Raw genomic sequence first — 12,695 nt, 5'->3', positions numbered from 1 at the left:
CCCACTTTCTTTACGTCGTTGAATTTTTTTCCTCATAACATTTTAATTCAAAATAAGATGTTGAAATATAATACGAAACAAATATATTCCTAACTCCCATTTAAACAATGGCCAGAGGTTATACTTCCAGAGTTCATTACAAAATCAGAAAACATCTCTGACATTAATCCGGATAACCTGGAGGTCTTTTCTGGAGTGGGGGAGGGAGATAAATCATACAGCCAATCTGAGGTAATGATAAGTACAGCAGTGATCTCTGCACTAAGATGTTCCCTGAGCCCTAAGATCCACAGACCGCAGGAAAAGCAACCCTACTGCAAAACGAAACAAAAACCACCAAATGGAACCTTTTTCAGACTGGAAGAATTAATTTGTAAACAAAAGTCACTTTCAAATACCTACAAACATGCCTAAAGCTCAATACAATACACATAGGTGACAGCAAAATAATCTAAATTTGGTAAACATTTAACTGCAAACAGTAAGTCTGAATTCCATGATAAAAGCTGCTGTTCTATCCTCTTACACTTGAGAATTATAAAGTCTGGGAATAGCAAGGAGATGGTCCTAATAAAATAGGAACACACGCCACTGCCACCGTAAGAGAGAAGAAAAGCTATTTAAGGCCCTTAAAAGGACATAGTCAACCCCCCAGGCCTAAAATGTCCTGTTTGAATTAACATAGTGGTTTAATTAAAAACTAAGTAGAGAATTCTGCTTAATTTGATTTTCAATTCAAGCTCTGCATCCGCCAGTGGCCAATTTCCGCATCTCGGCACAATATGCAAGAAGCTGTTTTAACATCGATTGCCCAGGGGAATCCATGGGAGTATAGTGGGGCCATATGCCATTTAGGGATACACCAGACTTAGACACAGTAAAACAGCACCAGGAGGGTGGCCACAGAAAAAAAAAAAAAAAGGAAATTTAACTTAACCATATTACAAGTTTGTCATTACTCAAATTATTGTGTTGAATCTACCAATTAGAAATGTTTCTAACCTCTCTGCAGTTATCACTTCAGAAACTAGATGTGTCAAATGTAACCAATGAGCAAACAGCTTTAAAGGAACATACATAAATATACCTACTTGTGGCCAAATATGTTGAACATTTAATGACTGTGATGTATTATAACAATTTCAATAAAGCAGCAAAGTTAATAATTCTAAAAGTACTGTGTAAAGAACCATGTATCTTTAAAAATGTTATTTAGAACTTACACAAATGATTATCAAACTTACCAAATGATTCTAGACCACAGAAAGATTCAACATTAAAAGGCTCCATGTATACTTAACACATTTAGACTTAACTACACAGTATTAACAACCTTTCCAACTTATATGTGACTGATTTTGAAACTGAAAAATATGAGTATTTTTAAATAGCATGCCTTTATTAGCTTAATTTTAAAACTTTCTAAACCTTTCTACTAGGGTCTGGAACACACCTTATTTTCAAACAAGTTTGCTTCAAACTATGCTAGGTTTAATGCTCAAGCTGATTTATTCTGCTTCAGTACATGCCATTTCAAAATGAGAAACATATTTTGGAATTTTAAAACTGCCTGATATAATAACTTGTGAATAATTAAAAGATGACTGTACTATATTCAGTTGCTTGCTTTGAGGCCCATATTTTATAGAATACTTAGTGAGAATAAGTATTCTAGAATACTTATTAGTGATTAGTGATTACTGAAAATTTTATAGAGTACTTACTAGTCAAATGCATTTAAAGACTATCTGGAGGATAAAGGTAATTTAATAATAGCTAACATTTACTAAGTGAAGTCCTGCATTACATGAATAATCACATCTCATTTAATCACCAAAATAATACAATAAAGGAAATATTATTGTGACACCCATTTTACTGAAAGAAACCCTGAGGTTTAGATGAAGTTTCTCACTTGCCAAGGCTGATGCCAAATGTTTCCTTGGTTGTAGCTTCACTGTCTTCCACTGACCTCTTTTCCTCAGCATAGCAGTGTAGTCAGACTCTCCAACTTTAAAATTACTCTTCCTCCTCTACCTTCAAGCTGTAACCCCATCTCCCTCCTTCACTTAATGGCATTAACAACCGAATTCTTTAATTTGGTTTTCTACAGCACCTATCACAACTTCACAAGTCGGACAAATGGCAGTCTTCCTGGGCTCCACCTTATTGCCCTCTTTTCAAGTCTTCTGCTGTGTTTGGGAATTAATTGGATTCATAGTTGCCTGTATCCTACAATCCTTCAGTATTTCAGTCCCATCTGAGGTCACCAAACACAGCCAATGACCCTCGAGGGATTTTTAGGGGACCAACATAGTCAAAGATGCGCTAAGAAAAGAATATCATTTTAATCATGTATAAAAAGACTAAAAATATTTTTAAATAGAGGAAATAAGTGCTGTGCAATCGTAGGTGTGAAATATCTTTCTTTACCTTCTAGGATCCCTCCTTAGCTGATTGTCCCTTTGACCTTAAGTCTATAAGAGGGAACAGGGGGAAAGTGACATGTCACTGGGCCTTTTTGTCAGAGTTTTTTTTTTTTTTTAAATTGTGGAGATTGTTGCTAATTCTTCAAACAGGTTTACCTAAGTCCCTTTTCTTGTTGGTTAATTCACATGAAGGGAAGAAAATAACTTGGGAGGCAAAGAGTTTGTCCATATTACACCCTGTTATTTTAAATAATAATCTATTCCACTAGATTTTTATGAAAAGTATAAATTAGGTAGATACTGCTTATAATGCCAAATATGAAAGTATATTTCCCACCGAGCTTTATCAGTTGCTTTTTGTATATGGCACTATTACACAAGAGGTGGTGTCACGAAGAGGGAAGAACTTTGCATACTTGAAACCAACGTCACCAGGCACTGCCATAGAATCCAGTCAGGACTGACTCGGCACTGGGGTCTACAGGGCTGTGCACTGTGTGGAGTGTGCACTCCTTTGTACTCCTTTCCTTTGTGAACTGCACGAAGTCTAAAATGCGTATTTATCTCTAAATATACTCAAACAGTGGATGAAAACATTATTTTCAAACATCCTATCCCAGCTTCTCTGTTGCCTACAACGTAAAATTCAAATTACCGGCCAGAGGACTCCAGGCCTCCGGAATCCGACCCTGGCCAACTTGTGCACCCTCATCTCTCCCCATTCTCCAGTATCTAAGTACGGCCATTTCCACAATTCTATCAGAGCTCCGGGCCTCTGCTCAGGCCTGGAATGCCACAATCTGGCAAACCCCTGCTCATCCTTCAAGTCCCAGCCCAAGTCCAGGTTCACTTCTCCTGCGAAGCCAGCTCAATTCCCCAGGCAAATCAAGATATCCATTCCTTGTAGGGTTTCCCACAGAACTTCATTATATAAAAGGGCTTCAAACTACATCTTATTTCTTTACCTCTATCACTTCTCCCACTGTCTGACCCTTGAAGGCAAGAGCTTCATCTTTCCATCTGTGTCCCCAGCAAGCTCCTATAAGTAGCATAATAAGTGCTACTTAAGGAATTACTTAATAAAACTCTGAATTCTCAATAAAATTCATTCTCTATTGAATGAATGAATATCCATCAAAAGTTATGGTTCTAAAATTCTACAGAAATTGCCTTCTCAAAAGTCTTCAATGACCTCCTTCCTTCTTGCTGTTCATCCTTGGTTTTTGTTTACTTCTGAGACAGGGTCTTGCTCTGTCACCCAGGCTGGAGTGCAGTGACGCGATCACAGCTCACACCACAGCTTCAACCTGCAGACTCAAGCAATCCTCCTACCTCAGCTTCGAGAGCAGCTGGAACCACAAGTGCCCATCACCATGCCCAGTTAACTTTTTTATTTCTAGTACAGACAGGGTCTCACTATGTTGCCCAGACTGGTCTCAAAGTACTAGCCTCAAGCAAGCCTCCTCTCAGCCTCCCAAAGTGGTCGGATTACAGGTGTGAGCCACTGCACCGGCCACTGACTAAATTTTAATTGCCAGTCTTAAGAATACATCATGATTTTTAAAATTCCAACGTACAAAAGCCAGTATTCTTAATGTCAGGTTTGACTGCCAGAGTCATTCATTCTGACCCTGGTACATTTACTAAATGTGAAATCAGCTGTCAGTTTTCAGCTGCAGACTATTAACACATGGAATAACAGCTAGACAACAGAAAGAGGAGCCCATGGAAATAACACTTTAACTGTCACTAACACTTTAACTGTCACTTCGAACTAAATAAGATACCCTAAGAAAAGAAAAAAAGCTATTATATCAGGTTTATCCATTACACTAAATGTACACATATTGTAAAAGCACTCAAAGGTCTAAAAGATGTCTCTTTCTCATGGACATGCAAAATAATTCAATATGTAGACTTATTCAAGTTACTGTGAACAATGTTAATATTACTTATTATTCATTTAATTTTTTTATATTCCACTTAAATAATTTAAGACTGCTTTTTCTAGTTCAATGTGAATGACACTGAATTCCTCACTTAACAAATCTGATTCCAATACTAGATTCACTTACTTTTTTCAGGCCAGCAAAGCCTTCTGATTCCAGAAAGAAAAAGGCAAAGGGCATCAATACAAATAAACAAAGGTTGGAAAAAAGGGAAGCAAGATTCCACAAACCTATAAAAAGGATAACAAGAAAAGAAGGAAAAACAGGTTAGATATTGAAATTGCAATCTTAATCAAGATCTATACTTTTAAATAGTAAAAATAAACATAAGTAACAAATGAGATAAACTTAGAAATCATAAAAGAATTATAGTACATATTTATTTAAAGTTTTTTAACATTGTAACTTATACCTACTGGGAAAAGTCAGTATAGAAATTAATGTTTTTTCCCATGCCCTAAAATAAATTCACTAAAAATATGACGTGTGCAGAGATCCAAAGAAACTGCCTCTTTAGACATATTGGCACCGGAATATTTAAATTAGAGTCACTAGCGTTTATTGAGCCCTTAATAAATGCCAGATACTCTACTGAGCATTTTACATGCATAATCCCATTTAATTTAAGCCTCATAAAAACTCTAAAAATAATAATTAGCATTTATTGAGCCCTTATGTGCCAAGCACGATTCTAAATGATTTACAGATATTATCCAAACTCATTTACTCACCCAGCAATCCCACGAGGCAGGTAACATTACTGCCCCAATATGACAGAAGCATGAGCTGGCTATGCAACTTGCTAAGGCTGTATAGCCTACAAGTGGCAGAGCTGACTCTTAATTCCTGGGATTTTAAAAAATCACTACATCACAGAAATTTTGGTAAACAATTCCAAGTGGGAAAGAAAAAGTCACAGAGACTGGCAATCTCAAAGTGACCTTTTCTTCCTTTGGCACAAAATGGCAACTAAAATAACAAGAACAGATTTAGTAAAAGACAGAGCCCTGTTACCTATGCCATTGGGAGGGTATTTGGCCCAACATGTCACATCATATTTTTTACAGGTAAAAAACTAAAATTTAAAACTGAGTTTCAAAATGATGAGGAGGATAATCATTACAAAAGTTTATAAAATTAAGAGTCAAAGATAAAAATTATGCCAAGGATAAATTCAATGAACTGTATGCAATTATAATTTGATGTTTTTGAAAGTAGGCAACTGATGCTTTTTCAACACCTTTATTTCCAAACAGTGCTAAAAGCAGTGGAGATCCAGTGATGAACAAACACAACACCTCTGCTCTCACAGTTGTTCCTGCTACAGATACGCATGCAGAGACTAACTATGAGCTGGCAGTGAGTACAGGGAGCAGAGCTGTCCCCAGCTACTGCAGTTATGAACAAACATAAATGTTTGTACCTGTCCTAATGCCCTTTGGAATAGCATGCAGTATAAACAAACACAATTAATTTAGCACTTAATATGGGTCAGCTGGGGAGATTCACTTCCTTTAGTAGACAAGGTAATATAATAAAATCAACTCACAATTTTGTATTCAAAAATCTATACAGATATAACAAATTTACAACTTTGTAGGAAGTAAAAATTTTTAGAAAATAATACCTTAACATCTTTTAGTGGAAAAACTGCAATTTGAACGATTTAAAATTTTAAAAAATTTAAATACTTTTATACTTTCCAGCCTTTAAAAAAAGCCAAACATTCTGTTTTCTTTATTCAAAAAGAGTATAATTAGAGTCAATTATTTTATTGTGCTAATAAACAGAAGGGCACATGGAATGATGGCTGCATGCACACAACTGAGTTCCAGCAGCCCTGGGTTCACATCCTGTCTGCACTTCCACGTGACAACTTTCAGCTATAAAATACGGCTAATGACGGGTCTATAGATGTTGTTAAGTATTAAATAATGCACGTACAACAGTTGGCACAATGCCTGTCATAAAATAAGCATTTAATGAATTTTTGCTTTGATTAACAATTACAGCACCAGAGGCTACTAGTAACAGTGCTGTCAGCTCCCACACCAACTACCATCCTTCCCGAGACTCCAGCTCACTTGCTAGCTCTCCCTTCCATCTTCCTTTCTACCAGGTACATCAGCTCCTGGTTTCTGCTCCTAGAAACGAGCGTGTGTCCAGCAACAATCTCCTCCCTCCCCCAACAGGCTATGGGTAAAGGTATCATATTTGCAACTTTTAAAATTATATCTAAAGAGTAAATGGATCAAAGCTGTACCTCCCAGGTCCAATTCATAACCTCAAGTGCATGGTCTTTGGCTTCTCTTTTGCCTGCCCAAGAGCATTTTCCCTTCTTTACAGTTTCCAAGTAAGTTACTTGCAGACATGTGAGGTATAACAATAATTAGTATTATGTAAAGTACATAAGTACTATTATTTAGTAGGCTAGAGAACCATGATTGTTATTCTACTGCTTAGTTTAGGCATGGTGAAAGAGAGAAATGTCAGTTTCATCATTTGTGTTATAAAAGATAAAGGTCAGGCCGGGCGCCGTGGCTCAAGCCTGTAATCCCAGCACTTTGGGAGGCCGAGGCGGGTAGATCACGAGGTCAAGAGATCGAGACCATCCTGGTCAACATGGTGAAACCCCGTCTCTATTAAAAATACAAAAAATTAGCTGGGCATGGTGGTGCGTGCCTGTAATCCCAGCTACTCAGGAGGCTGAGGCAGGAGAATTGCCTGAACCCAGAACGCGGAGGTTGCGGTGAGCTGAGATCGCGCCATTGCACTCCAGCCTGGGTAACATGAGTGAAACTCCGTCTCAAAAAAAAAAAAAAAAAAAAAGATAAAGGTCAGTGTGTCAAGAATTATACTCATTTTACACAACATAGTTTTAATCCAATTAAATATTTCACAGTCCTTTTAAAAAAACATTTTTAAAAGTTATCTGGGGTCTAGTTAAAGAGGACTGCATGTTACTTTACTGCACTTTGCAGATACTGCATGAAGGTCTGTGGCAACCCTGTGGTGAAGTCTACGGGTGCCATTTTCCCATTACCACGTGCTCACTTCATTTCTCCAAGTCATATTTTGGTAATTTTCACAATACTTCAAACTTTTTCATTATTATTACATCTGTTATGATCTGTGATCAGTGATCTTTGATTATTAATTACTATTTTCATGTTTTGGGGCACATCAAATTGTGCCCATAAAAGACACCGAACATAATCAATAAATGTTGTGTGTTGGCTACTCCTCCAATGGGCCATTCCCCCATCTCTCCCCTACTCTTAGGGCCTCCCCATTCCCTGAGACACAACAATATTGAAACTAGATCTTGTAACAACCCTACAATGTCCTCTAAGTGTTCAAATGAAAGGAAGAGTCACCCATCTCTCACTTTCAATCAAAAGCTAGAAGCTTAGTGAGGAGGCATGTCAAAAAACAAGACAGGCTGAAAACTAGGCCTCTTGTGCCTGTTAGCCACATTGTGAATGCAAAGGAAAAGTTCTTAAAGGAAATTCAAGTGCTACTCCAGTGAACGTACAAATGATAAGAAAGCAAAACAGCCTTATTGCTGATATGGGGAAAGGTTTTGTGCTCTGGATAAATCAAACCAGCCACAACATTGCCTGGAGCCACAGCCTGAGTAAGGATGTAATTCTTCACATCTATGAAGGCTGAGGGAAGTGAGGAAGCTCCAAAACAAAAGTTTGAAGCTCCCGGAGGTTGAAAGAAAGAAGCCGTCTCCATAACTTAACAGTGCAAGATGAAGCAGAACTGCTGATGGAGAAGCTGCAGCAAGCTCTCCAGAAGATCTGGCTAAGACCATCAACGACAGTGGCTGCACTAAACAACAGATTTTCAAAGTGAACAAAAAACAGCCTTACACTGGAAGAAAACATCATCCAGGACTTGCTAGCCAGAGAGAAGTCAATGTCTGACTTCAAACCTTCAGTCAACAGGTTGACTCACTTTTTAGGGGCAAATACGGAAGGCAACTTTAAGTTGAAGCTGGTGCTCATTTACCATTCCAAAAATCCTAAAACCCCTAAGAATTATCCTAAGCCTACTCTGCCTGTGCTTTATAAATAAAACAAAGCTGCCCAAGATGGCAGCACTTATGTTTACAGCATGCTTATGAAACAGTTTAAGTGTACTGTTAAGACTTACTACTCAAAAAAAAAAAAAGATTTTCAAAATCCTACTGCTCACTGACAATGCACCTGCTGAGGGAGATGAAAGAGCCCTGATGGAGATGTGTAAGAAGATTAATATTTTCATGCCTCACACAACATCCATTCTGCAGTCCATGGATCAAGGAGTAATTCTGGCTTTCAAGTCATATTATTTAAGATACATTCTGTGAGGCTATAGCTGCTACAGATTCCTCTGAGGGACTGTGCAAAGTACACTGAAAACCTTATGGAAAGGATGCACCATTCTAGATGCCATTAAGAATATTAGTGATTCTATTTCTCCACATCCTCTCTAGGAACTGTTGTCTTCAGATTTTTTAATGATCACCATTCTAACTGACGTGAGATGGTATCTCAATGTAGTTTTGATTTGCGTTTCCCTAATGACCAGTGATGATGAACATTTTTTCCTATGTTTGTTGGCCTCTTATATGTCTTCTTTTGAAAAGTGTCTGTTCATAACTTGTGCCCACTTTTGAACGGGTTTGTTTTTTTCTTGTTAATCTGTTTTAGTTCTCTGCAGATTTTGGATATAAGTCCTTTATCAGATGGGTAGATTGCAAAAATTTTTTCCCATTCTGTTGGTTGCCAGTTCACTCTAACGATCATTTCTTTTGCTGTGCAGAAGCTCTGGAGTTTAATTAGATCCCATTTGTCTATTTTAGCTTTTGTTGCCAATGCTTTTGGTGTTTTAGTCATTAAGTCCTTGCCTATGCCTATGTCCTCAATGGTTTTACCTAGGTTTCCTTCTAGGGTTTTTATGGTGTTAGGTCTTACGTTTTAAGTCTTTAATTCATCTGGAGTTAATTTTAGTGTAAGGTGTCAGGAAGGGGTCCAGTTTCTGCTTTCTGCACATGGCTAGCCAGTTTTCCCAACATCATTTATTAAACAGGGAATCCTTGTGTAAATTAGTTCAACCATTGTGGAAGACAGTGTGGCAATTTCTCAAGGACCTAGAAATAGAAATTCCATTTGACCCAGCAATCCCATTACTGGGTATGTATCCAAAGGATTATAAATTGTTCTATTGTAAGGACACAGGCACACATATGTTCATTGCAGCACTGTTTACAATAGCAAAGACTTGGAACCCAAATGCCCATCAATGATAGACTGGACAGGGAAAATGTGGCACATATACACCATGGAATACTATGCAGCCATAAAAAACGGTAAGTTCATGTCATTTGTAGGGACATGGATGAACCTGGAAACCATCGTTCTCAGCAAACTGACACAAGAACAAAAAATCAAACACCACATGTTATCACTCATAGTCGGATGTTGAACAATGAGAACACATGGAAACAGGGAGAGGAGCATCACACACTGGGGTCTGTGGGGAGGGGGACTAGGGAGGGACAGTGGAGGGTAAGGAGTTAGGGAGGGATAATATGGGGAGAAATGCCAGATACAGGCGATGGGGATGGAGGCAGCAAACCAGCTTGCCACATATGTACCTATGCAACAATCCTGCATGTTCTTCACATGTTCTTCACCTTAGGTTCTAGGTACCCCAGAACCTAAAATGCAATTAAAAAAATATATATATATATATACTAAAATGGAATTTAAATATCTACATATTTAATATATATATTATATCATATATATGATATATATTATATATTATATCATATATATGATATATATATTTATATATTATATAATATATCATTATATATATTATATTATATTATAATATATAATTATATTATAATATATATGTTATATGATAATATATAATTATATCTATAATATATATGCTATATATTATATATATATATAAAGAATATTTGTGATTCATGGGGGGGGGTCAAAATATCAACCTCACCAGGAGTTTGGAAGAAGTGATGGGTTTGAGACCAGTGGAGGATGTCTCTGCGGATGTGCTAAGAACAGCAAGAGGACTGGAATTAGAGGTGGATCCTGAAGATGTGACTGAATTACTGAAATCTCATGATAAAACTTGAATGCATGAGGAGCTGCTTCTTAGGGATGAGAAAAGAAAGTGGTTTCTTGAGATGGAGGCTACCCTGCTGAAGATGCTGTGAACACTGTGGAAATGACAATAAAGGATTTAGAATATCACAAACTTACTTGACACCAATTTTGAAAGAACTTCTACTGTGAGTAAAATGCTGTCAAACAGCATCACATACTACAGAGAAATCTTTTGTGAAAGCAAGAGTCAATCAATATGGCAAACTACACTGTTGTCTTATTTTAAGAAATTGCCACAGTCACCCCAATCTTTGGCAAAATCAATGCAAGACCTCCACCAGCAAAAAGATTACAACTCGCTGAAGGCTCAGATAATTGTTACCATTTTTTAGCAATAAAGGCATGTACACATATTGCTATTGCACACTTAACAGATTACTTTACAGTGTAAGTATAATTTTTATATGCACTGGGAAACCAAAAATTTTGTGACTCACTTTATTGCCACATTTGCTTCAATGCAATAGATAGGAACCAACTTGCAGTAACTCCAAGATATGCCTGTAATTGTTAGGTATGTAACATAGCAGGCGTTGTTCTGGATGCATTAAGGCGCTACCTTTTTCTCTGAGACTGGGTCTCACTCTGTGGCCCAGGCCCAGGTGCAATCATGGCTCACTGCAGCCTTGATTTCCTAGGCTCAGGTGATCCTCCTGCCTTAGCCTACCAAGTAGCTGAAACTATAGGCGCATGCCACCATGCCGGGCTGATTTTTGTATTCTCTGTGGAAATGAGGTTCCGCCACGTCATCCGGTCTGGTCTTGAACTCCTGGGCTCAAGCAGTCCACTCACCTCAGCCTCCCAAAGTGCTGGGATTACAGGTGTGAGCCACTGCACTCAGCCAGGTGCCACCTTAACATTTTATGACAAGGTAGGTCCTCCTTTTTACAGCCTTCAGGTTCAGAGATGTGCCCTTGTCCCACAGCAAGAAAAAGTTAAGCCATTCCTTCTAATATACTATAATGTTTTTAGGCAATATAAATTCCCCCACTTCCTAAACAACTATTTTTTTTTTCTTTTGAGATGGAGTCTCACTCTGTCACCCAGGCAGCAGTGCAATGGCACGATCTCAGCTCACCGCAACCTCTGCCTCCCAGGTTCAAGCGATTCTCCTCGCAGTCTCCTGAGTACCTGGGATTACAGGCACACACCACTATGCCAGGCTAATTTTTGTATTTTTAGTGGAGATGGGGTGTCGCCATGTTAGCCAGGCTGGTCTTGAACTCCTGACCTCAGGTGATCCACCCGCCTCAGCCTCCCAAAGTGCTGGGATTACAGGCGTGAACTACCGCACCTGGCCCCTAAACTTCTTATATTCTTTAGAGATGCTTGTAAATGTATCATTATAAACCCTAGATCAAAGGTCCATGAGGCATAAATATATTTCTCCTCATTTTTGATTTCCCAATGTCTGCTAAAGTGCTGAGGAATCAATACAAATGGGTTCCATAAACAAACAATATTACAATCCATATAGCAAAATGTTAACAGGAAAAGACCCTCTCAGGAAAAAGGGTCACAGGCTGAACTGAAGTAGTCTTAGAATTCTCAATTGTCAGTACAAAATGAACAAAACCATAACATATACAAAAATAAGAAATATTAACAGCCTTATTGAGCTACATAAACTACACAGAGTATACCATTTGATAAGTTTTGTCATGAGCATGCACCAATGACACCATCACCACAATTAAGCTAATGAACATAAACACATCCATCACCCCCAAATTTTCTCATACCCTTTTATAATCCCTACCTCCTGCCACTCCCCACCGGCCCCAGATACCTAGTCAGCGACTGCCTCTGCACTTTAGAAAAGATGGATTTCTAGAACATTATACAAATGGATTGTGTGATATATGCTCTTGTTTTTATCTGGCTTCCGTTATCTAGCACAACTATTTTGAGATTAGATTGAATCGCTATTGGATTGCATCCATTCACCTGCAAACAATTTATCTATGTTGTTCCCAATTTGAGGCTATTACAAATAAATCAGTCATAAATGCTCATGTACAAGTCTGTGTGGATTTATGCAATCATTTCTTTTGGGAAATATTTTAGGTCATATAATAGATACATGTTTAACATTTTAAGAAAATGCCAAATGTTGTCAAAAGTGG

At 37.9% G+C, this 12,695-nt stretch overlaps 1 protein-coding gene across 3 annotated transcripts in view; it reads right to left on the bottom strand.

Moving 5' to 3' along the window:
- The window catches only part of LMBR1 (limb development membrane protein 1), a 202,636-nt gene that overhangs the window by 108,356 nt on the left and 81,585 nt on the right, over positions 1–12,695 (bottom strand). For all 3 annotated transcript variants that reach the window (XM_017519518.2, XM_017519510.2, XM_037735352.1), the window contains one exon: positions 4,505–4,608. In XM_017519518.2, coding sequence (XP_017375007.1) covers positions 4,505–4,608 — 104 coding nt within the window. The remainder of the gene's footprint in view (positions 1–4,504; positions 4,609–12,695) is intronic.

The sequence above is a fragment of the Cebus imitator genome, unplaced genomic scaffold (genome assembly GCF_001604975.1).
Source record: "Cebus imitator isolate Cc_AM_T3 unplaced genomic scaffold, Cebus_imitator-1.0 Scaffold20, whole genome shotgun sequence".
In the NCBI taxonomy this organism is placed as follows: Eukaryota; Metazoa; Chordata; class Mammalia; order Primates; family Cebidae; genus Cebus; species Cebus imitator.
The sequence above is the reverse complement of the archived record's forward strand: the minus strand, read 5'-3'. Positions and strand labels throughout refer to the sequence as shown.